General features: G+C 42.8%; 1 protein-coding gene across 2 annotated transcripts in view; it reads left to right on the plus strand.

Moving 5' to 3' along the window:
* SORCS1 (sortilin related VPS10 domain containing receptor 1) overlaps positions 1–26,913 on the plus strand; it is a 618,971-nt gene that overhangs the window by 548,559 nt on the left and 43,499 nt on the right. For both annotated transcript variants that reach the window (XM_084841982.1, XM_084841983.1), the window contains exons 19-23: positions 127–313; positions 8,043–8,176; positions 13,513–13,636; positions 18,171–18,283; positions 21,608–21,739. In XM_084841982.1, the coding sequence (XP_084698108.1) occupies positions 127–313; positions 8,043–8,176; positions 13,513–13,636; positions 18,171–18,283; positions 21,608–21,739 (690 nt within the window). The remainder of the gene's footprint in view (positions 1–126; positions 314–8,042; positions 8,177–13,512; positions 13,637–18,170; positions 18,284–21,607; positions 21,740–26,913) is intronic.

Raw genomic sequence — 26,913 nt, forward strand, 5'->3', positions numbered from 1 at the left:
CTATCCCTATACATTTTAGATCCTCATTTGCATGCATGAATCCCTTAAAAATGGTGAATAGTCAAATGATCCTGGATTTCATACCAATTTTATTAACTTCAGGTTTTCTCTGCTTCTCTGTTTTAGGGTGATATTCAAAGATCAATAATCCGTGTCGATTTTGGAGATGGCAGTGCTGTGTCGTATGCCAATCTCAGCTCCACAGAAGATGGGATCAAGCATATCTACCAGAATGTGGGGATTTTCCGAGTAACAGCGCAGGTGGAAAACAACCTGGGGGCTGACAGTGCTGTCCTGTACTTGCATGTAAATTGTATGTTATTACTGTTGGTATATGAAATATTTTAAAGATAACTTTCTCTTAATTGGGGTTGAGCTTTTGTGTCTGAGAGAGGTTGGGAAGGAAAGAAGGACAGGGAAAGAGAGGGGCGTGGGTGGGCAGGCTATGCAGAGCAATCTTGTGTAGGTCTACTCAGAAGTAGGTCCCACTGAGTTCAATATTACTTACTCTCAAGAAAGCATATATAGAATTTCAGCCTTGGAAAGGAAGGCAGGCAGGAAGGAATAGATCATAAGAACATAAGAAGAACCATGCTGGATCAGACTAAGGGTCCACCTAGTCCAGCATTCTGTTCACACAGTGGCCAACCAGCTGTCAACCAGGCACCCACAACCAGCGCATGAGCGCAACAGCACCCTCCAACCCATGTTCCCCAGCAACTGATGTACAAAAGCTCACTGTCTCTGGTACTGGAGGTAGCACATAGCCATCAAGACTAGTAGCCATTGATAGCCTTTTCCTCTAGGAACTTGTCTAACCCCCTGTTAAAGCAATCCAATGCAGTGGCCATCACTACATCCTGTGGTGGCAAATTCCATAGTTTAACTATGTGCTGTGTGAAGAAGTACTTCCTTTTATCTCTCCTGAATCTCCCACCAATAAGCTTCATGGGATGACCTTGGGTTCTCATACTTTGAGAGAGAGACAAAAATGTATCCCTATCCACATTCTCCACACCATGCGCCATGAATTCAATTAACAGTCTGAATAGTACAACAATAGTTTTAAAACTGTTGGTGGGGATTGGGACAGCTATTTGGGCTTTGCCTGAAACAGCAAAATGTCTTGGGCCTGTGTTCTGTATGCTGCTGTGTGCGAGGAAGCCTTGCCCAGGAGATCTGTCTACAGTTTTCTGTGGTGGACAGAGTGTGAGAGCTGGATTCCATTGGTTTTCCCCATGGAATTTTATTTTATTTGGAAATTAAATTAAAAATACAGGCAGCAACAACAGCAAAGAATACTTTGCATGAGTGTATTATTCAGAAAAATATATAGGCATCTGTACTTAATTGGACTTTGATAAGAGGTTTTAAGGACTTCCACAAAGGAAATAAATGGAAAGCATGTTGACACAGGTTACGTTTACAGGAATATATGAAAGATTCAAATGCAACGGTAAACATTCCATGCAATCTGCATTCTGGGGAAAAGTTTATTTGAAGGCCATTGAAATGGCCTGAAGTTTGGGGAAAAGTGTGCTCATAGAACAAGCATCCCATGGTGCCTGGAACAAAGTAGACAAGGTCTGGCAATGTTTATTTAAATAAATAAAGTGTATTCATTGTTATTATCTGGAATTTATAGATCACTTTTCAGCAATGTGCTACCAAAGTAGCATACAGCTAAACAACTATATAAAATCCATTAAAACTGGTATTTTAATAGCACGAACCAAAATAAAAAAAGATAAAAAGATAAAATTGGCTTCTCTACCTCTTATGCATTCCCATCTTTATGGAACTACCAGGGAAACAACTGCCGTGCCTTGCTTGTAAAGGTCACCGCAAACAAACAGAGGTCTGGTAATATCCCCAGAGAGGCTCTGAGGGTCTCAGACAACATGGAGCCAGGTGGCCTGCTGCAATTTGACAGGAGACAATTCCACTGGGGCCTGTTACCACTGTGCACTTTTTTGTTTGCAAGCTCATGAGGCACTTGATGGAATAGCTGTCTGCTAATGTAGGCCATGAGTTGCAACGGAAAAGTCATTGTCTGGGTTACTCCCCTCTTGTGAAAGGTTTTCCCACCATATCATTTGATCACCACAGTACAACACTGGAACAGAATGCAAAAAAAAAGTAATAAAGTGGTGCTGGCACTCCCAGGGGGGTCACAGACTGTATCACTCATGAGATTTCCCAATTCACAAGCAGCTGTAGTAATTGTAGATCCTACTAGGCTGTAGTCTAGGAGGCACAAGGGTGGTTGCTGGAGATGCTGAGACTGATCATGCAGGTGGGGCAAGGGTGGGGAGGCGGTCTCTTTTTTCCTGAGCCTCGTGTGGTGCAGAGTGGTAGGTGGCAGTACTGCAACCGAAACTCTCCCCACGACCTGAGTTCGATCCCAGTGGAAGCCGAGTCCCAGGTACCCGCTCAGGTCGACTCAGCCCTCCATCCTTCCGAGGTTGGTAAAATGAGTACCCAGCTTGCTGGGGGAAAGGTAGTCACGACTGGGGAAGGCTATGGCAAACCACCCCACTACAGTCTGCCATGAAAACGCCAGTGAAAGCGGTGTCCTTCTAGGAGTCAGCAATGACTTGGTGCTTGCACAGGAGGAACCTTTCCTTTCCTTTCCTTTCCTTTCCTTTCCTTTCCTTTCCTTTCCTTTCCTTTCCTTTCCTTTCCTTTCCTTATGGTACAGAAGCTAATGATGTCTGCCCAGGATAGCCAATTCGTATATCCTTTGAAGGTTTTTTTAAAAAATGGTTGTGACTCTTCTTTATGCCTATAAAAGGAAGTGCCAAAACTCTATTTCAAAAATCTGGGAAACAATTACAAATGAAATAAAAGTATAATTACAAACCAATGTTCTAATACAAATTTAGTCTATGCGTGAATAAAGATGTTGGAAAAATCTGCAATGTAATCAAATTTCAAATTTCTATGAATTCGACCCACGGATTCCACAGCAGACCAGCTTTTCCTGAGTTGCATGGATACTGTAGACTTGCAGGCCAGTTTTTTTGTTTTTCTTTTACTTTCCAGAATGTTATGAACATTTATTGGTAGAAAAATACATACATAATTTTTTAAAACAGCCAAAAATGCACGTTTCCCCCATAGGGGAAATGGGGGAAAATGCACTTGTGAAAATGCACATTTGGGGGGGGGGATTTGTGCATTGGGAAGGGGGGATTTGTGCATTTTCGCAAGCACAGATTTGCACAAATGCAAATTTGTGCAAATTCAGGAAACTGGGGAAGAATTAGATTCCTTCAATGAGCAGAGAATTGAACAAAAGGTACCTGACAATCCAGGAAATGTGGATAGAATGGATTTTACAAAATCTGTACATCTCTAGGTGTGTATAATAAACAGATATACGCAGCACTGTAAATGTGGTGAAGTTCACTGTTAGGATCATGATCACCTGTATAATACATGAACATTGGACACCTTGTAGCACATGAGAAGCTGGCAGCTGCCTTATACTAAATCAGACCATTGGTCCATCTAGCTAAATACTGCCTGCCCTGATTGGCAGAGGCTCCCCAGATTCTCAGGCAGAGGTCTTTCACATCGCCTTCTACCTGATCCTTGTAACTGGAGATGCCAAGGATTGATCCTAGGACCTTCTGCATGCAAGGCATTATTGAGCTCTACCACTGAGCGAGAGTCCATCCCACAATCCAGGCCCCTCTACCCTCTGGTAGGGATGGTGCGGGTGCCCAATTCAGTCTGGGAATCCGTCGGAACCACCCCTACCTGAACCCCCGAGCCCCACTCATCAAGCTCCTGCCCCTGCTCACCCCTTGCCTGCACTCGGCGAATGGCCTGCACTCACCCCGGTGGCCTCGTTGAGCTTTGCAGTCACCAGTTTTTGAGAAATAAAATGGCGATTGCAGAAATGCACATATTTGCACACACGTGAAAATGTGCATTTTGCGGCTGTGCATAGTCATGTATGCGAAAATGTCCATTTTTGCAAATGCGCATATTTGCATGTGCATGAAAATGCACATTTTTCAAGAAATTCACATTTTTGCACGCACACACACAAATGTGCACCTTCTCAAAAATGCGCATTTTGCACACAAGAATATGTGCATTCATAAAATGCACATTTTTGCGCAAACAAAAACTTGCATTTTTGCAATCACCGTTTTATTTTTCAAAAAAATGGCAACCGCAGAGCTCGATGAGGCTGCTGGGGTGAGTGTAGGCTGCTCGCCAAGTATGGGAGGGCTTTGAGCCTGGTCCGGGGACAGGCGAGCAGGGTCAGGGGCTGAGTGGGCATCCGGAGAACCCAGACAGGGGTGAGTTCGCACATCCTTACCCTCTGGCAGGAGGAGCCCCTTCCACTGGCTGCTGCATGAGAAGCACAGTGCTCCCACATACCTAGTTTCACCTGGGACAACTGGAAACATCCTACCAATCCATCCATGAAGCTTTATTGCCAAGTATGCATTCCCCTTCCCAGCTAGAAATCAAATGTTTGCCTATTTGGACACCACACATATTATTTTCAGTTTGACAGAAAAGGCTTTTCAGAAGTCCAAAACCTAGCATATACTAGCCATGTTGTTCATCTCAACAAATTAAGAAAACCAGTTTTTTTGGCAGCCAAATAAATTTGGAAAATATGTTCCTGAAATCATACATATCGGGGACACAACAATATGCCATGCATTAAGTGAGAGAATAGGCATATGCCAGTTCCATGAACCCGATGGCACTTCTGGAGGCAAATCTATTTTTTTAAGGTAGTATTTAACAATATTTAAATAAGAATTGACTCAAAGACTGTTCAATCTGTCCAAGACTGACAAAAGTTGTCTAATTCTGTCAGTAAAAGTTATGCACATTTTCATTTGCTATCTATGTCATGTAGATAGTAGTACAACACCACCTGCTGTTCCAAAACTGCATTTTTTAAGCTGCAATTTTGTCTTCTGGCACCTTGATTGCAGTAGTTAATCAGAATTACCTACTTCAGTTTTTTTTTTTTAATCAATATCAGAAACAGTGGAGCTCTCAAAGGAGAATATACGTTTGTTGAACCAGCATTCATGACAGAATGTTCCTGTGTTAATGAGAACTAGGTGTCTGGATTTGTTTAGCCTTTTATTTGGGTTGAAATAAAAATGCTGCACATCAACAGGGTACCAAAGGCCACATTTGGATATTTAATTGTGAATGTCTAAATATCACTTTTATCGAACTGGGTTATAGCTGCAGTTGTGTTGTAGGTTTTGTTTTATGCTAGTGTTCATTGTTTCTTTGGAACATTTGGTGTTTTTACAACTGCGTCAGTTTTTATTATGTAAATTTTATTGTTGTACTCTACCTTGGGATAGATCTTGCCCTGAAAAGCAGGCTAGATATACTTTAAATAAACAAATAAAATAAATAAATATTAGATTTCATTGCCATTGATTAACAGACTGCAACCCGGGGGTGGGGGGGTCTCCTAATTTGGCCAGTGCAGCATGTGTCTGTGCCATGCAACTAATACATTTTGCATCACATGAGCAGTTCTCCAAAATTCAAATTCAGATATCCATCTTAAGTTGATGGCAGGAAGCCCGATGTCACTCAGTGTCAGTGAATGTCCAAAATCCTCTACCTGAGCCTGGAGATGCCAGGACAAAAGACTAGGTGGAAGGCCATTCGACTCCCTACTCATTTTTGGTTGTATTTTTGGCTCCTGCTTTAAAACATGCAGATTATTTCCTGAAAAATCCCATCGGACTGAGTGGCCTGGTAATCCATTTGGTGGAGTGACCCTAAGGTGATAGCACTCATATTAAGCTGAGCCTAAGGTGATAGCACTCATATTAAGCTGAGCCTAAGGTGATAGCACTCATATTAAGCTGCATTTATTGAGTCAGATTAATAGTGCAACAAGTTCAGCATGGTCTACCAGTCTCTGATTAGCAGCATCAGTCCAAGCTGTCATGCTAGTCCTCCTGCCCAATATCTTGTAACTGGTCAGGAATTGAACCTGGGACCTTATGAAAATGAAGCGTGTTCTCTATCACAGCAATATGGGTTGACAGAATGAGAGCAATCTCTGTGTAGAACAGGAAGCATATTCTTTGGCATTGACATTTGATATGTGTTCTTTTGATCATGATTAGGCATCCTTTGCTCATATCATATCAGGCATGTTCCTGGTGGTTCCACATGGACCTATGGCCCAATTGGAGTCCACCAGGAGAAGAGCCTTCAGTGTGGTGGCCTCCTTTCTTTGGAACTCCCTGTCCCTGGAGGTCAGGCAGGCGCCAACACTGTGTTGTTTCTGGTGCCTCCGGACAACAGCACTGTTCCAGGAGGCATTCCTTAATTGACCAGCCATGGTTTCTATTGCCATTTTGTTGTTGTTGTTGCTGTTGTTGTTGCTGTTGTTGTTGTTGTTGTTTTGAAAAGCATAATTTTAAAGCATAACAATAATATGGTGTTTTAATCTTTTTATTCTTTTCCTTTTTTATCTTTTATTTATTTATTTATTATTAAATTTATTAATCGCCCATCTGGCTGGTCACCCAGCCACTCTGGGCGATGTACAACATACCATAAAACAATTTAAAACAAAATTCTACCATAATTTTTTTTAAAAAATACCCTAACCCACCCCAACACTTTTGTGTTCACCGCTCTGAAATCTGTTTTAGATATGGAGCAGTACACAAATATTGTAAATAAATAAATAAATAAACAAATAAACAAAAAAATAAATACATTCAACTGACCAGGGAGTGAATACATGGGAAAAGAACTCCCTGCCCCCCTCTCTCACACGCTACTTCAAATAATATGGACGATTGTGCTCATTTTCCTCAACTTAAACTGATATTCATCTAGGAAATCATAACTTTTCAAGCTGCCTTGATGTATCCACCCTAATCATAAATTGTACTTCTGCACACCATCACAAAACCTCCTTAAGCGCATTGCTTAGAGCCAAACTACATGTTACACTGGTCTCATAGCTAACCATTAGTGTTTTCTTTATTCTAGTTTAAGTGCGTGTGGCCTCAATCCAGATCGGGACTACCACTCTCTGGGAGGGGAGAATCAAACCTCTCCCCACCATTTCCTCCCAAATTCCTCACCCCTTGCAGGGGAATTTTTATGCCAATGGAGACAAGTTTTGTTTTTCTAATCCCCATGGGGGTGGAATCTGGGGAGAATGGTGAGTGGAAGACTTAATCTTTCCATCCCATTCTGCAGTGTTCCTGATCTGAATTGGGCCACACACACTTACACTAAAATAAAGAAAAAGCTAACCTTCACCTAAATGCTATTAATTAATTAATATCAATTAGTATAACATGTAGTTTGGCTCAAGAGTCCAGCTGTAACGTGTGCCTGTGCTGAACAACTTTAGCATGTGTACTAAACTAGGATGTATGATGAAACAATTGGTTGTAGGGATCAGGGCTGGTTCACAGCATTCCTATGTGAAAGCAACTTCTGTGTATGAATTCCATGTGCAGATCATTACGTACAATGAGCCTTAATGTACTGTATTGTTCATTGCGAGTTTATGTGCTATGAAGCTATGATTGACAATGATTTCCCAGTGTGAGTGTGTCATGCGTAGGATCATCACATGTTGAAATCAAAGGGCTGGATGTGCCCAATCTCGTCTGATCTCGGAAGCTAAGCAGGGTCAGCCCTGGTTAGTACTTGGATGGGAGACCACCTGGGAATCAGGTTTCCTGCACTGAGCAGGGGGTTGGACTCGATGGCCGTGTAGGCCCCTCCCAACCCCATGATTCTATGTAGGATTCACAAGAAGGCCAAAATGGAAGTAATTTATCAGTCAATCCTATGCTTATTTACTCAGCAGTAAGTCCCAGTGAGTTCAATGGAGCTTACTCCAAAATAAGCACCCATAGGATTGCAGCCAGTGTTGAAATAAGATGGTGTATGAAACCCTTATTGAAACTGGGGAGGGAGAGACGATGAGACAAGAATGTCAATACATAAAACTGGTCTCATGTACATATTTTTTCCCCATTCTTCCTTGTTTCCAGGCCCTTTGGAACATGTCCATTTGTCACTGCCATTTGTAACAACAAAGAACAAAGACGTTAATGCCACAGCAGTACTGTGGCCCAGTCAAGTTGGAACACTAGCTTATATCTGGTGGTTCGGAAACAACACTGAGGTCTGTATTTCATGCAGCAAAATTAATTGTTAAATCATGTCATAATAACATTACCATGGAGCTTGTGAATTCTCCTGAGGAACAGATTACAGGACCCTGCAAACCACAGAGAGCAATTCTCAGCACTTTTATGTTGCAAATCAGCCTTTTTATGAACTTGCTTAACTGTCTCTGTTTAGGCCTAATTTGCATCTTATGCAAATCACTAATCCCCCATTGGACACAGCTGAAGAGATCAAACTGAGAAAACTGCACAGTGACACATTATCAAAGATTCCAAGATTTGGGGCATCCCCCCTCCCCACCTCCTTTCATTATGTAAAATGCAGATTTTTTTTAAAAAAAACTCTTGTTATGGACCCCGACTGCAGGGATAAAGTTTTGAGTTTGGCTGCTGATCTGTCTGCACGCTTGAAACTGTCTTTTTTTTTTAGTCTGTCTGTGTGCCCTTTAGGACTAATAAAAAGCAACGTTTGTCAAGAGTCCCAACACCTACTCTTCCGAAATGCAAAACCTAGATGAAGTTCTCATTTTGCGCCGTTAATCTGCAAGAATGCCTCGTTACTTGCTAGGAGAAGTGAAATGACACATACAGTACATTTCCCTGCCTATGGACAGTATTTAGCATAAAAGAGTATGCTAATATCCTGCTATCCAGTCTTTCTGATCCCTAATTTGTGTGTTGGAAAAATCTCAACCAGGGCATGATCATTATGTGTGTTGCTCAGCAGGGAGTGAGGAGAACTGACATGACTGAATCTTCATCTATCTAAGGCTCATTTCAGGGCTTACACCGAGTCAGTCCAGACCCTGCTTTTTCAGGCAGGGCAAGTCACCCTCAGTGGGCCCCCTCCTGCAGTGAGTCCACCTTCTCACCACCATTGTCACCAACTGTTGTTGCTCTTCATCCTCTTTCTCCTCAATGCTACAGCTTGCTTGCTTGACAGGCAGGGAACCAGGGAGCAAATAGATGGTGTCTTTTACTGCTCCACCTTCTCACCACTGCTGTGGTCTGGGACAGAGCAAGAGGCAGGTGAACAAGGGGGTTGAGATGGTGAAGAGGAGGAGCAAGTCCAGGGGGCTCTTGTCAGCAGCCCCCTGCTGGGGTGTGGGCCCTCAGCCAGTGCCCGACTATGCCTAGCCTTGACACTGGCACTGCACAGAGTGCTCCACTAATATCCGATTCCTTGATGCCAAGCATGTCTTGTCCAGTGAATGGTGGAAAGAGCCCCATAAGCATTGTCATCGCTGAGGTAAATGGTAATATGCGCAGTAGCGATGGCACACAGTGTCACCTGCCATTGCTAACAGCTTACTGTGCATCAGATGCCTTGGCTACACCAATATGGCTGACTCTATAGTGGCCAAACAAACCCCTAAAATGACATACAGAGTTTTCTCTATGCCACCCTGTCACCTTACACCTAACCTGGCCTCTGCTTAACTGACTTTGTTTTGGCCTGATTGGCATGCTGTGCAAATCACTGATACTTCTTTGGATAGGGTGATGCTGAGCATCACCACTAAGTGGTGGATGGCTCTTTCTGGGGGGCTATTCCTAGCATGATAGTATCAAAATGAAAACAATGCAATGTCGAGGTTCCAGCACATCAAGCTGTGACCCATTGGTGCAGCGGTTCCTATGCACAATCTTCTATATTTTGTTTGCCAATGCCATGTCTCATAAGACTATTTATTTCTTTATTTATTACAGTTATATCCCGCCTTTTTTCCTCCTTAAGGAACCCAAGGCGGTGTACATAATCTGCCTCTCCATTATATCCCCACAACAACAACCCTGTGAGGTAGGTTGGGCTGAGAGTCTATGACTGGCCCAAAGTCACCTAGTGAGCTTCCATGGCTGAGTGGGGACTAGAACCTGGATCTCCCGAGTTCCAGTCCAACACTGTAGCCACTACACCACACTGGCTATTTCTCTAGTATAAGTGGGTGGATCCACTGATTATATATTACTACTTATTTCCTCAAAAACAATATCTTTTAGGATATTATGAAAATGTGCAATTTTTCTTCATCTTATTAACTTCACACCCACTTAAACATTTTTTTTTATGTGTTTGTGAAATTTTTGAATGGCAGTAGTAATAGGAGAGGCACTGAAGTCACTTCACTACTATAAGCCATAGAATAATGTTTGGCTTAAAGCAAATGGTGTTTGGCTTCATTTGATTGTTGATAGGTATCTGGGTTGACCTGAAGACTGCTCTTTGTAGGCAATGAAAAGGAAATACCACCTTCACCAATTTGAGGAGTGGGGTTCAAAGAGGACTCTGAAGTTTCAGGCAGCTTACCTAAGCAGTGGTGCTAACAGCTGCAATAGAAACTGCATTCTCCTTCCTCCTCCACCCAACATCCAACATGCAGTCCCTCCCTCTGCCTATCCGGAGTGAGGGCAATATGCTACAGGAAACATTACCCTCACTCTGAATTAGCTGTGACTGAGGCAAAGAGTTCATTAAGGGTGCAATCGCATGCATGTCGACAGAAACAGAAGTCATATATTTCCCAGCATTCCCCATGCTGGCTGGGGAATGCTGAGAATTGTGGACTTTTTTTCTGTCTAAACCTGCATAGGATTGAACCGTATACAACTTTTCAGCAAAAAGCAGGACACTGGGTTTGGGCAACAGGGAAGAAGAACAATTGATTAGTTTTCAGGGGGTGGAAGAAAATCAAGGACTTGATTTGGGGGTCATGGGATGATTCATGGGCTGCAGGTTCTTGGGGAAAGTGGCAGCGGCATTTTTCTTTTAACCTTTCGCTCTTTAACACATAGTTTGCCTGCCACTTCAAACAGTGGCAGAGCTACAAGCAATGGCCATTTAAATCCACAGTGCCTCACTTGGAATGATTCTATATCTGGATGTAGCATCATTTCGGAGGCATTGTTGGGGGAAAACAAAACAAAACACTGTGGCCCCCACTGGTGGCTGCCACTGGAGCTCTAGGTAAAATTATTTGGTGGTAAACGTAATACATGATTTTAATCCATTTATTTACAGAATATTATGTTTAATGAATTTTTAATATGGAGGGTGCCTTATGAAAGGGTCCTCCCTTTGTTTCTTTTTGTTCTTTTGCTATTCATTTTCTTTTCCGTTTTCTGTATCTCTTTCTTGCAGTTTCCTCCCTCTTTTCTTTCCCAGCTTTTATGCTTTTTATTCTCTACCTTTGTTCATGCCACCTGTGGGGAAACATTCTTCCTACTTGTGCCAAAAATGTTACTGCATAAGTGTTAAATATGTGTTGCTGATCTGAAGAAGGGAATCTGCAGTGCTTTGCTGCTAATTGAACAGATTGGTCTTAAGCACTTTTGCAGAGACTTAATGAACCCATCTTTTTATATCAGTTTGCAGCCAAGGGTCATTTTGACCTTCATTACCCTTCAATAAAATGGAAATCCAAATGATGTTTCCCTCTGGATTATTGTGAGACTAAGTGAGAAAGGAATCCTCATGTAAAAACGCTTTGTCTATGTCTGTCTGAATACAATATCATGGCTATTTATTTCAAGAACAGGGGCGTTTATGTGGCTATCATGATTACTTCTATCTAAAATGGTGCCCTGCTAATAATCAAGAGTCTTGGCCCTCTTTTCTGAAATATTAGGGAAGACCTTACTGCTGTAGCAAAAAAAAAAACGATGCTGAATTGTGGAAGAGTTTCACAGAGGCTCAGGAGTGAATTTTTTCTAGGGATGTACGAAAATCACTTACCTTTTTGAAGGGTGACATTCGCGGTGGGGGGGAGGCACTCCGTCCCTCCCCCTGAAATTCTCCCCGGCTGGCTCCGCTCCATGGTGACTCTGCGGAGCTGCCGGCCGGGGCCACCCGCAGCTGGACATCTGGCCGCTGGGCAGCCTGCACAGGGACGCAAATGGCAGCCACCGTAGCCACTGCCATTTGCGTTCCTGTATTTTGCTGTGATAGGCTACATAAATATTTACATAGCCTATTACGGCAAAAGACAGGGGCACAATTGGTGTAGTGGCCGCCATTTGCGTTCCCTTTTTTTTTTTTTTTTTGCCGTAATAGGCTACGTAAATACTTACATAGCCTATCACGGCCTCCACAGGGATGCAAATGGTGTCCCTGCGTTAGCCATGATAGGCTACCTAAGTATTTATGTAGCCTATCACGGCTATAATGAAGAAGCGAATGGCAGCCGCAGACGCGGCCGCCATTCGTAAAACAGCACGAACGGCAGCAGGTAAGTGCTCCATTCTGCGCGCCTTTTGCAGGGAGGGGGGCGGGGGGCTTCATTCCACCACAGATTTCGGGGGGCCGAATGCACTGGCATTAGGCCTCACCGAGATCCGTGGCGGAATTCTCTGACATCCCTAATTTTTTCATTGCAGTTTCGAAGGGAGAAGGAATTTTGCCATAGCTCAGATTGCCTAGTAATCCTGAAATGTTTTTGTCTTTACCTGTAGGCTGACTTTCTTGAGTCATCTTGAGATAATTTTTCTACAGCGGGGATGGGGAACCTCTGGCCCATGGGCCTAATCCAGCCTGTAGAGGTTCCCAATGTGTGCAGAGGGTTGGCACCCTCCACAGATCCCTCCCCCTCCCTTCCCCAAGCCCCACCCTGTGGGAAGGAAGAGAAATCCCCCAGAATCTGATCTGTGATTGGAGATAACAAGGGGATTCCCCTTGATTCCACTTCCTGTACCAATGGGAGGGTGAGTAGTATGCAGGGAATCCATTTGGTTACCTCCGCAGACCGGAAATAATATAGGGCTTCCCTCCTTTGCACACTACAATTTAGAAGTAAACAGTGTACAAAGGAGGCGAGTGACTCGGCAGGCACTCGCAGGATTGGCTTCTGCAAATATCTGTAGAGACCTTTTCTCCATACAGAGAGAGGCATGGAGCTCCACAGAGAAAGGAAAATCAGGGGCAATCCAGCCCCTGGACCAATATAGGTCCCCCACCCCTGCTCTACAGGGTCTTCTTTCTTGGCAATTCATCTGCTTTCTCCTTGTTGCACGCTGTGGTCTGGATAATGTGGGATTGCATCAGGTGTTTTTTTTTTAAAGATTGTTAGTCCTGCCATTAGACGTCCTATTGATCCCTTACATATTGGTGCTTCTAGATATCTTTTTTTTTTTCTTCCCTGGTGGGGGAAAACCTTTTAGTGGACAGTATTTCTCTGTTTTTCTTCTCCAGGCCAACCATACTGGGCATCTTTAATCCAGGTCTATTTTCAGTAACAGGTTTAGGAGAAGGATTCGTGGCCTGGCTCTCTGTGCAGTCAAAAATAAGGCAAACAACAGCATTAAGTACCTTCTCCATTCCCTTCTTGTGCCTCTGTAGCCACTGATTACCCTGGAAGGGAGCATCACCTTTACCTTCTCTGCAGAAGGAATGAACACTATCACCGTGCAGGTCTCTGCAGGAAATGCCATTCTGCAGGACACAAAGACGATTGCAGTGTATGGTGAGCCATATCTTCTTCACTTTTATTGTTTCATTCCTCAGACTAGCATGGGTGTTTCATTCCTCAGACTAGCATGGGTGTTTTCCCCCAAACTCAGAGAAAGGGGGGCTGAGAGGATATAGAACGGATAAAAATATGCATGGTAGGATGACTACTATAATGTGCGGTATGAGGGGGCTGCCTTTGAAAACTGTTCAGAAACTTCAGCTGGTCCAGAATGCTATGGCCAGACTGTTGACCAGAGCCAGTTACAGGGAGCACACAACTCTTTTGTTACAACAGCTTCACTGGCTATTGTTTCTGGACACAATTCAAAGTGCTGGTTCTGATGTACAAAGCTCTATATGTCTTGGGACCAGGATACCTTAAAGTCTGCCCTCTCCCATACAAACCTGCCTGGCTTTTAAATCTTTCGGGAGAAGTCCCTCTTTCAGTCCTGCCACCATCAGAGGCACATTTAATGGGGACACGAGAGAAGGCCTTCTCAGTGGTAGAGATGTATGGACTGTATAAAACCCACTCCGTCTGTGTTTCGTGAATTGTCAGGCGCCTTTTGCTCCATCGTCCGCCCACAGATGGAGGCAAATATTTCTTTTTGTCATACAGAAAAATACGCAAATTATTACGTAAGTATTTACATAATTATTTACATAATTTACCTTAGTACATAACATTTAACATATTATCTCCCATTCCATTCAGCGTTTCCTCAGCAGAAACTTGGATATTTTCCTATGAATATATATGCGTACATTTCAGGAAAATAAAAAATAAAAATAAAAATCTGAAAGTCTACAGACTCCACGCAGCCTGAGGGGGTCACTCCGCAGTGGATTCCGCAGGTCAGATTCTTAGAAATCTGAGCTCATTTTAGTCCGTCTCGATTTTTCTCCAGCCTCCCTACTCAGTGGTCACTCCCAGGCTCTGGAATTCCTTGCTGAGGGGGGCTATGTTGGCCCCCTCTCTGTTGGCCCCCTCTCTTTTATTTAGGCAGGCCTTTGGAATTTAGGCTGATTTGAGGCTGAAGGGGTTTAAAAGAGGTTGGTATTGTTTCTTTCACTGTTGTGTTTTTCATTGTGTTTGTAATCTGTTTTTATGTGATGTTTTAAGTAAGATTTTTACTTAAATTCAGCTTTTAATCTGGATTTTATTGTTAGCCACCTTGAGTGCCATTTTTGGGCAGAGTGGCAGGATATTACTGAGGTCACTGAGGTTATCAGATGGGAAGATCTGGGTAGCTCTGCATGGACCTATGGCTTGATTGGGGTCCATCTAGAGTAGAGCTTTCAGTGTGGTGGCTGTCTCCCTATGGAACTCCCTGCCTCTGGAGGTCAGGGAGGCACCAACGTTGTGCTTTCAGAGCTTCCAAAACTGATCTCTAACTTGCATTGTGTCATTTTTGGCTCCTTCTGAAGGTATCTTTATTTCAAGAAGCCTTCTTTGATTGACCAGCCACGTTTTTTACTGGTAGTCTGTTTTAAAAAACTTTTAATATGTTATTTTATTTTTTATATATATGTTTTAATATGGTGTTTTAATTCTTTTAATCTTTTATTGTTTACTGCTCTGGAATCTGTTTAGATGTGAAGTGGTCTGTAAATGCTGTAAATAAATAAATGTATTTCTGCCAGATCAGTCAAGATGAAGGGACACTGTAATTCTATTATTCACCCTCTCTTTTTGTGGAGTTCTGTGGAGCTGCAAGGACCTGATTTAAAAAAAAACAAAAAATTTATGTTCAGGATGCAAATTTAGCCCCAAGAGAACTCTTGGTTCCAGGAAACACAAGTCCCTCCTCATTCTGTATCCTTAACTTCAGCACATCCTCAATGTCAGTCCTGAAACCTAATACCACAGCAGTGTGGACCCCGGCCTTCTCCTTGCTCACAACACAATGAGCCAAGACCGAGTTAAAAAGAGAAACATGCTACAAGTAAGGATGTATAAGAATTTTGTTTTTGCTCACGAAACATGCGAACATGCCCCGTTCAAAGCTCCAAACACGAGAACATGTCCACCAAAAATATTTGTAAATTGTCAAACACAGGTTCACGTTCATTTCATTCCTGATTCCCAGTTCAATTTGCACAAATTTCCTCCATAAACTGAATCAACCCCACTTTAGTCTATGAAAGAAAGTTGCACAAATTAGGACATTTGTGCACATTTGGGGAAATGCACAAATCTTCCATTCAACCATTTCCCATTTGCACAGAATGAGCAGTGCTCGTAAACGTGAACAGGAATCAGGCAGTGAGACGATGTTTGGAGAATCCTACCGATCTCACACATCGATCGTTCACCCATCCTGAACTTCACAGTACTGAAGTACTTGCCCAATAGACTTGGGGCCAGATTGCCACCTTAGTGGGACCACACTGAACTCTTTGCCAAGTTGCAGAAGACTAAAGCAGAAATTATAGGATAGACATGTACAACAGGCACAGTTGAAATGTTAGACCCAGTGTGTGCGGCTTAGATATTTTCATCTGTTTTCCCCACACAGAACAAAATTTATTTTCTGCCAAGTGTGCTTAGCATTTGCAGCCCCCCATTCGATGTTCCCAAGGTTCAGTGAAAAAAAAAAATAGATCTGAAAATGTAACTGTAGTTCTCAGCTCCTGCAAAACTGATCTCTAACTTGCATGGAATACCCCCTTCCTGTATTTCAAATGCTGAGCTCTGGGTAACGCTTCTCTTCAATCCCCAGTCTGGTTCCCCCGCTGTTCAGCACTTTAAAGTAATTGCCATGCTGCCTCTCTTATTTTGAGGGATGTTTTGGAGTGTTTCATTTGCATCCTTTCAAAAGACAAGCATCCTAATTGCTACGTCAGGTGCCTTTATAGAAGGGGGAAAAAATGTCAGAGCAACTGATGCAAATGAGGGATTTGCCTAACAAACAGCAGCCTCAGTAGTTTGGTTCGTAACACCAAGGCTTCAGACTTATCTATGTTAAGATGTTTACTCTGTACGTACGGCACTGGATATTGCTTGTGTTTGGAGGATTTAAGGGGCACCATTCTGTAAATGGACAAATAATGCAGCTACAGGACATTAATATATAAAACCATGCAAAGCAGTTGCTCTGCTAGAGCCAGACCATGGGGCACAGGTCCAGGGCCCCTCACTCTCCCACACAGTCCTAAATGACTCCGGATAGGCAGTGATAGTGGAGAACCAGTGACAGCAAGGCTGTAAAGGAAAGTGCTGTGCTGGCTGGTCGAGGCTGCAGCAGCCATGTGCCATTTTAAATTAAAGTATTTCCACAAGTGTGAGAATGGCAGTGAACTGAACCAATCAGATGCTGCTTTGGGGGGTTCATGACCAATGAGGGCACCATATTGGTGAGAGGTCTGCAGCAGCCCAGCCAGGGTAGAGAGGAGGTCAGCAGTGTGGAAACATACAAGAGTGGCCAGGAGAGAGGGAGGCCCCAGGGGGCAAGTCACACAGAGCCTCCTCAAACCTGATGGTGCTTCTGATGCAATGATAGACACCCAAGGACTGATTAATACAGCTACTAGTGAAGACTGGTGCCTTTTTTGGTGGGGCTGTAAATCCATTCTGGGTTTCTGTCAGAACCAGCCAGAACTCTAAAGGAGCTATCCAATATGCTGAACCCTATCCCCAAAATAGGTTCACCACCTTGGATGGCTCCCTAAGAGTTCTGACTGGTTCTGATTAAAACTCAGAATGGATTCACAGTCCCAACGAAATCAGAATCACCAGCCTTCACTTACAGCTCTATGGCTCCAATGTCTCTCTTTTGGTCCAGATTGTGGCTGCAACCTTTCCAAAAGGTACATATGATAACCCTTTCAGATGACCTATTTTCCTGAGCAATTTGCAGTTTGGGTAAAAACAAATAAACAGACTGATATATAGCTAAATAAAGAGTCTTACTGCACCCCAGTGATCACATCAAAAGATATTGACTTAGCCCCATACTGGAACATTATGTTAGCCATTGTTCTGTTTATTATAGTTAAAATCTTCCTGACCACATTCAGTAGACTCAGCATGTCTCCTTTCAATGCTGTTGTAGCACCAACAACCACGGTTGTAAAAGTCCTGGTTGCCTGAGTACATACCATTTTCACGCTGGTACCAGCATTTTTTTTAATGTATGTTTATTTTTATTCACCCTGGTATGTGAACAATTAGGTTCTAGAAATATATATTGTGTGTGTATGTATGTATGTGTATGTGTGTGTGTGTGTGTGTGTATATATATATGTATATATATATATATATATATATATATATATATATATATATATGATGGATGCCCTGCCTGCCATAGTGGTATATCATCATGGTTAGTAATGTTGTTCTGATTGAACAATTCGTACATCCAATTCTAAGCAATTATTTTTTGGCACAGCAAGTTATAGGATCAGAATGTTAATCAAGCTGTGTTGTCTAATATGCACATCCATCTAATTGATTAGAAAGCCAAGCACATTTTAAAAATTCAGTAGCCACATCTCAGGAGTTTTCATGCATAATAGCACCATCATTCTTTTTTTTCCCCTAGAGCAATTTCAGTCTCTACGGTTATCTTTCTCTCCAAATCTGGACGAATACAATCCAGACATTCCTGAATGGAGACGGGACATCGGTCGAGTCATCAAGGCAGCTCTGGTTGAGGTAAGTGGGGAAAATAAGTAAGCTGCCATGTCTGATGATGCATCCCTGTCTGACTCCAGTACCTGCTTTTGAAATAGATGCCTGCAGGAACCCTTCTGTGATCCAGTTTGAAACACAGGAATAATTTGCAGAGACTCCCCTATGATTTTGCAAGAACCAGTCATTAATTTCATTTAGGAAAAACACCCTCCTCATCGCTCTTTTTTTTTTTTTTCTTGGAAACTAGTCACATCTCTCTCGTTCTTAAATCAATGCCAAGGTGATTCTCTTTTGCAGCATGCTAAATATGTGAAATTCTATTTATTTTGCTGTTAGAGACCAGCAGTTTAAATATTCAGTTTGGTGTCTTCATATAATTTCCCCTTCAGTTTATGCTGCTTCAGTCTAGCATTTTGTCCATGTCTGTGGTAACATTCAAACAGTAGTAGCAAGACTTTCTGGGTCACTGCGGGCTGCCCTGTGCCTGAGCTGTGGTAATGCAGTTCATTAATCACCCCAGCTGCCTTCGCTTAGCAGTGGAATATAAAACTGAAATGCACATTCCTTTGCCACATTTGCTCTACAGAGTAGGTGTTCCACAACACAGATCAAAAGAGTGCTGGGACCCATTGTGCAAAATAACAATTTGGGGGAAGTAATTTACAGGTCTGTAGTGCTGGTAGCCCATTTCCATCAAAGTCAGTGAGACTGATGTGGTGTTTGTGAGGACAGAGCAAATGTGGGATTGAGTATAATTTTGAAAGCACACCTCCAAATTGTTTGTTCAGAACTCCTCCATTTTTGTAATACAGAAACAGTTTTTCTCCTCACAAAAATCAGGTAATATTTCCAAACAGCAAGCCCAAGCACGCACGCACGCACGCACACACACACACACACACACACAGGGGGCAGAAAGAGTGGCTAGACATGGGGTACTGTGGTCCCACTATGAATTTCTGCCTGAGCAAATCATGATCTGACTCACTGACTGGTACTTTGAATCTGAAATACAAATGTGATGATAGTGATGTAGGGCAGGGGTGGGCAGAAAGTACATCTCCAGATGTTTTGGACTTCAACTCCCAGAATTCCTGACCATTGGCCATGCTGACTGGGGCTTCTGGAAGTTGAAAACATCTGGAAACCTACCTCATGCCCACCCCTGGCATAGGTGACACCAAATGGGCCTTGCTACACTTAAATAAGTCTATATGTCTTCAGATTGTTGCCGAAAGGAAATAATGTAGAAAGAAAATCCTTTTTTTCCAATGAGCCCAGCAGCAGTCCTGGTCCCAGGCTTTGCTAGATCCTGGGCAAAGGAGCTCTGAAGGCTTCCGGTGCCCACATGGGCTCAGCAAAAAACAGTGGAGGCTGGTGGCTCCAATTTTGGTGCGGCAGTGAATCCATTCCACGATTTGGTCAGAACCAGCCAGAACTCTAAAGCACCTATCCAAGGGGCTGAACCTATTTTGGGGATAGGTTCAGCATCTTGGATAGCTCCTTTAGAGTTCTGGCTGGTTCTGGCTGAGACCCAGAATGGATCCTAAGACCCGACAAAATTGGAGGCACCAGCCTCCACTGGTAGCTGTATGAAGTTGTCCATGGATGTCTGTCATTGCATCAGAGGCACCACCAGATTTGAGGACGCCCTGAGCAAGTTACCTTTTGAGGCCTCCCACTGTCCTGGCCACACTTGTCGCCATGCTGCTGGCCTCCTCTCTCCGCTGGCTGGGCTGCTGCAGGCCTTTCACCATTATGGTGCCCTCATTGGTCGCAACCCTGTCCCCAAGCAGCAACCCCCCAAAGCCACCAGCCTCCACTGAGAAAATATGTACATCCAAAGATGTGCATCTTGCCAGGAGCCCAAAGCACAAAGTATCTATACAATGTATGCATGAAGTATATGTCAGAAGAAATGTATATACCTTCAGGGGTTCTGCTTCTACAAATACTGTCATAACTGTCTACCACAGTGCTGCATGAAAAGAAGTGCATTCCCAATGTCTAATCAATGCTCAATATTCCTGGGACAGATTTCAAAATGATTTGACATTTGAGGGTCAGTTGGTTATGGTGGTAGGTGGAGGATGGGGAGAAAAACACACACCATATGTATAGCATGAATAGGAGGGCCCGTGTTGGGTCTCTTGTCAACATCAAGTTTCCATTCATGCATGCAGGCAGAAACCTGGATCACCCAAGTGATATAAACAGGACTGTTAGTATAGCATTTCACACAATTAGGGTGAAATCCTGTGCATGCTTAGACAGAAAAAAGTATTTTTTGTCTAAACATGCAAAAGTAATACACCCTAAACCTGCGTGTGAGCATCTAAAATTCCCTGCCTACATACCTTGGCATTCTGAATTAATTGGTGGTACCATTGGGGTAGTTTGCTGCCTACCATTCTGTTTGTTTTGATTTCTGTATTTTGATTTCTATATCGATGTTGTAAATACCAGTGTGCATCCTGCAGTTTTTGTTCCTGCCATTCATGTACATTAATTTTTTTCCTTTGCAGGTAAGCTAATGCCATGAGAATAAGCGATGGTACTCATTAAAAAAAAAGTGATCTCTCTCTCTCTCTCTCTCTCTCTCTCTCTCCTCAATGGAAAACACAGCAGTTAAAAACAAGCTTCTTTACCACCTGTGAAAATTGCCTGCTGAGAAACACATATGGGGAAAAACAGATCATTTACCAAAGAGTGGATATAGAAAATGGGCTATTTGGCAAGATGTAAATTTGAATGCAGCTGAATTTGAGGCTCAGGATGTGAACATGACTCATGAGATACAAAAACTGAATGTCAGAGTTCAAGGTCCCTCCTCCTTGCACTTCAGTATTTAAATGTGATTAAATTTGGAAAGAAGTCAATCTTTTTTCTTCAGATTGGTTGAAGCTCTAATGGGATAATAAGAAGTATGCCATGAAAAAAAAACCCTATACCCAATTCATATATCAGTTAAACTAGAGGGTTTTTTTTTCATGATTTAATCTGGTTTTTTGCTCCCATTTAAGTGAGTACTCAAGTGGCCATTTATAAGAGAAGTTGCTTCTTGTTAGTCTGAGGCAGCCTTCCTAACCTGATGCTCTCCAGATATTTTTAGACTACAACTCCTGTCATTTCCAGCCAGCATGGCCAATGGCCAGGGATGATGAAAGCTGTAGTATAAAACATCTGGAAGGTACCAGTTTGGGGGAAGGCTATTCTGAGTGAATCAGAGAAAGGATTGTGATCCCCCCCCCCCCGAAAGCAGGCACGTCAAGGCTATTTTAGTCACACAGAGAAAGCTTGTGGTGTCACCCACATTTACTGTCACCTTTTCTTTCTACATGCCAGGCAACAGGTATTTCCAGCAAAAACATTTTGGTGGCAATCCTGCCAGGTTTACCCACATCTGCTGAACTCTTTATTTTGCCTTATAAGAATGCTACAGGAGAAGACAAACGATCAGCAGAAGATCTGCAACAGGTATCACTTCCTTTCATCATGCAGAATGAGAAGAGCTTATATGGTAACTATATTTAAACAAAATGTTGGCAATCAGCTCTGAGAATTGCAAGCAGGAAGTGCTGAGATGTGAAGGTCACACACATTTCATATTAACATTTTCCATTTCACATTAACCTTTTTTCATTCATGGCAATGTTTATTGTCAGTTGCATGATAAACATGCAAAGCAGAAAATAGTGATGGCTATGCCAACTAAAAGTGCAATGCAGGAATAAAAAAGAGATTCCTAGAAGACAGGGGGACCATCACCCATAAGATAAACTTCATTTCGTTCTTTCTTAGGATCACAGATCACGTGCAAAGTTTTTCATATGGGGGTATGTTAGGGATGTGTGAACCCACCCCCATCCAGGTTCTCTGGGTGCCTGCCCAGCCCCTGCCCCCACTCGCCAGTCCCCGGACCATGCTCGAGCCCTCCCATGCTCAGCGAGCAGCCTGCACTCGCCCCAGCAGCCTCATTGAGCTTTGCAGTTGCCATTTTTTGGAAAATAAAATGGAGATCACAAAAGCTCATTTTTGCTTACGTGAATGTATGCATTTGCAAAAATGTGCATTTTCGCACATATGCAAATAGGCACAGTTTTGCGAGCACCATTTTATTTCTCAAAAAATACTGACAACAAAGCTTGACGAGACTGCCAGGGTGAGTGCAGGCTGTTTGCCAAATGCATGCAGGGGGCAAGTGGGGGCTCAGTGAGGCTCAGTGAGCAGGGCTCGGAGGTGCAGTCAAGGGCAGTTCTGCCAGATTCCTGGACAGAATCAGATGCCCACACCATCCCTAGGTATGATTTTCCTAGGGGGGAAATAACTAATACACGTGATGAGATCTTACAGAGGTGAGAAATGAAGACAGTTCATTGTATGTATTGTTTTGTCCATAAATGTGACTTTCACAGCATTGAATATATTCTTTCATTAAATCAAGACCAGCTGTACATTGACCTAAATGATGAATCTCAGGCTAATAGCATGGTACCTGTACTCACTAACCCACAAGACACTCATGTCAAGATTTTAACTTGGTGTTTGGTTCATAGAAGGACAGAGACTCAATAAATTTTCTGAGCAATTTCCCACCACTGTGCCTCTCCACTGCCTTCCTCCTGGATGAAGCCAGATAAAAGTGAATAGTTTTGTAGACTTTCAACTTGATCCTGTAGCTCATGCAGGGATTATTCTAGAGTGCACAAGTAATGGGTAACCTGCTCAACTTGTTTTAGGAATCACCTGGAGTAAATGGATTAATTTGTTTGACATTTGCTAGCTGTCCAAAATTTAATCTAGATACAGTACTTACTTTCCCCCCAGTACTTCCACTGATGGACACTGTCAGATTTCAGAATTTTAGAAAGAACAAGATATAAAACCATTGAATTTGGCATCCTGAAATTTTCACTCATTAAACTGAAGAATCAATCAGTTTAATAATAAAATGAATCACTGAGAATTAAATTACAGGGTTGTTGGATTTTACACTTGAAACTAGAACTTTAAAAGCAACATTTGAAAAGGTTCAAAATTCTAAAAGTCAAATCTGAATAGTGACATTTCCCCAAATTTCATATGTTCTTTCAACTTTACTGGGCCCGATGGCCAAGCAGAAGTCATCGCCAGCTTATGGTTTGTCTTTGGTTTGCTCTTTGGGCTTTTATTCTGCTTGACACACTACTCGTGTTTGTAATTTTCTCCCCATGCTAGTAATGAACATCAGGAAAGAAGATTGACTGCCATGCAGACCCCCCGCCCCCATAAATTGGAAATGAAGGCAATACACAGAATCTCAGATTTACAACTGACCCAACTTGCCTCCAGCACTTGGCTGCTTATTGCATTCCACAAATTATTATATAGATATTTTCCCCCTTGCATTCCCGGGCTCTCTGTGGTCATAAAGTATTGCAGCATTGGTACATTGTCATCATAAGCCTTTATAGGGAGACAAGAGTAATGCAGCTTTAAAGAGGGACTCTAGCATCCTCTCCATTATGCTTCCTTAAGGGACAAGATTGTAATCTGCTACATTATAGGAATTATTCTTTCTTTATTGCTAGACAAAATCTGCAGAGCAATATCTATCTGGCTTTCCAACATGCAGGGAGTCACATGCATTTATTTTTCGAGGAAAAAATACATCCTTCCACCTCTCATAATTTTTCTGTTGGCATTTTGATGTTGGGAAAATAACATTGTTCTCAGATTCCCAATTGCTCTGATTCCCAGGGACAGAAGCAGACTCCTGGGTTCACCTTCCAGGACCCCTGCCCCCGACACACACACTCACCTCCACCACCACTTCTGCTGCCACTTCTTCCTACTGCCATGCTCAGCTCAGCAGTGAAGAAGCAGGAAGTTGCAGATTTCCTGTTTCTTTACTCCTGAGGTGAGTGCAGAGGTAGAAAGAAGAGGTGGTGGGGTAGAAGCGGCAGGCGGGGAGAAGTGATGGTGAGGAGGAAGTGGCGGTGGTGGGCAGGCAGGTGATGGGGTGGCAGAAGCAATGGCAGGGGTGGCCATTGGGTGAATGGGCAGTGGGTTGGCAGTGGCATCAAAGGCAATCCTGAGTGTGGGAGGAGCAGCAGCATAGCGGTAAGTGGCAGTTCGCCAATAGCCATTCTGTGGAAGTGCTCTGCCACCTTCTCATCCAGGACTTGCAATATTCTTTTTAGGGGTGTGCATACCCACCACATCCAGGTTTTCCAGGTGCCCACCCAGCCCCTGATCCCACTCACTGGTCCCCAGATCACACTCGAGCCCCTTACGTGCACAGCGAGCGGCCCCCGCACACCCTGGCAGCCTCATTGAGCTCCATGGTCACCATTTTGTGAAAAATAAAATGGCAATCACAAAAATGTGCATATTTGCATATGCATGGAAATGCACATTTTTGTGAATGTGCATATTTGCATGTGTGTAAAAATGTGCATTTTCACACATAGGCAAATATGCACATTTGCAAAATGCACATTTTTGCATATGCAAATATTCACATTTTTGTGATCACCATTTTATTTTTTAAAAAATGGCGACTACAGAACTTGGCAAGGCTGCTGAGGTGAGTGCGGGCTGCTCGCCAAGTGCGGGGAGGGGGCGAGTGGGGGCAGGGGCTTGGTGAGCAGGGCTCAGGAGTGCAGGTGAGGGGGGTCAGCTGGATTCTCAGATGGAATCAGGTGCCCACATCATCCTTAATTCTTTTGGTTTTTTACACTGCCTAAGGTGGATGGTAATCATCCACTGTAGTTGTCCTACCATGGCCATCAAAATTGTTTCCACCATTGAGAATTTCATCTCTCATTCTTTGTCTCTGCAAGGACTTTTCCATTTACAAGGGCATTTAGATACAATCTGTTGGTCTTTGTGCTTCTGACATCTTCAGTACAACATCTTCAGTACTTAAGAGTCACTGCAGAAACTCAGTATGAGCCACAATTAAACTGCACTAGTTTTTAGAAAAAAAAAATTCATCAAATTTGTTTCACTGTGATCAATCAACACCAAACTGCGATCAACACCTGGTAGGCATGTTGTTTGCTTTCATGGTGGCATATGTGTACTTTTTGGTGTGGCTTAGATGCAGTGGAGAGTTATTAATTAATTAATTGATTGATTGATTAATTAATTAATTAACTGAAATGAGAATTCGCTGTTAAGGTTGAAACAATTATGTTTTTTTACAGATGTGTGTAGGATAATAGGAGAAAAGCTAAAGTGAACATGTGTTTCACCAAGCTGATGTATTTTTCAAATATGTTTTCAAGATTTTTCCACCTTATCTAGTAGGTAACTGAAGAACTTTGGTGGACACAAAATTATGAACATGCTGGGCTCTTCCTTATTCTGTCTGACCATGTAAAGCAGGGGTGCAAAAAATGTGCCCTTCAAGCCTGGTCTAGTCCCCCCCCCTGGACCCCCCAGATCTTCCACCATCTAAAAAGGGGGGAAGAAAAAATGTTCTAGGAACAGGCTCTATGGTTTCTGCCTGTTCCTAGAGCAATTTTTTCCCTATTGCAGGGGTGATGGTGTTGGGGTGGCTGGGATGGGGAAAGGCCTCCAGTGCCTTGATGCTATTGCTGCAAGACCAATATCTGGTGCTGGCAGGGTGAGTGTGTGTGAGTACAGGGTGTAAGTGTGTGAGAGAGAGTTGTATGTGAGTGTGCGTGCATGTGTGCGTGTGTTTGTACAGCCCCTGCCACTCCAACAGACACCAGATGAAGCCTTCAAGACCCAAACATTCTCTGATTCAGCAAGAGGTGAGTGTTTTTACTGACTTTTTGCTGCATTAGTAATGTTTATTGCCCACAATTAATTGCTTTTCTGGTTTCCACAATCCAGTGGCCAAACACTGCCAGAGTTTTGGTAGAGTTCCATTATTTCTTTTCACTCTGGAAGAAATTTCTGCAGAGCAGACCTGGGCAATTCTGCCTATCCCCAATGTTCTTTTTTTTTTTTTTAGTAATATGCAAATGTATTTACACTTTACTGATTAACTAATTGATTAAGTGGTGAAAAGGCACATGATTCTTCAACTAAACATTATTCCATTGACTTATCACCCTAATAAGAATTAATTGATAAATAGCTACAGTTAAAAACAACACTAATCAAAATTACAAGTATTTAATTGGTCAACAGCCCTAGTATTGTTTGTAGCAGGATATCCTGGTGATTGCCAGTCAAATGAGAAGACCCTGTAGAGTTTTGGTTTAGATTTTCCTGTGGAACTCCTGCCATTATTCAACTGATTCAAATTATTTTCTGTAAGTCCATGTGCCAATTTCACACACAGGACTCCTATATTCAAACTAAATCCTGAGGAATAAGTATCTCTTTAAATCAGTCTGGGAGTTAATGTGTCTAGTGCTGGGGGGTTCTGCTTAGTTTTCAGAGAAGGGTCATCTACTAAAAGCATTGGAACACCTCTGGATGTTTTATTCTCCATATCCCATATGACAGACTTCTTAGGACAGTAATTATGAGAATTACTTTTCATCTTGAACAAAATGATGCCTTACATCCTGTGTGTGTGTGTCTGTGTGTGTGTATTTCATCCACTCCTAACATGGAGGAGTGGTTAGATTTAAAGGTTGTTATACACCAACCTTCTCCACTGAAGCAGGAATTTTTTAATGAATGTACCC

Source organism: Heloderma suspectum, chromosome 3, assembly GCF_057233095.1.
Source record: "Heloderma suspectum isolate Gila_16-S chromosome 3, 16-S_ref, whole genome shotgun sequence".
Taxonomy (NCBI): domain Eukaryota; kingdom Metazoa; phylum Chordata; class Lepidosauria; order Squamata; family Helodermatidae; genus Heloderma; species Heloderma suspectum.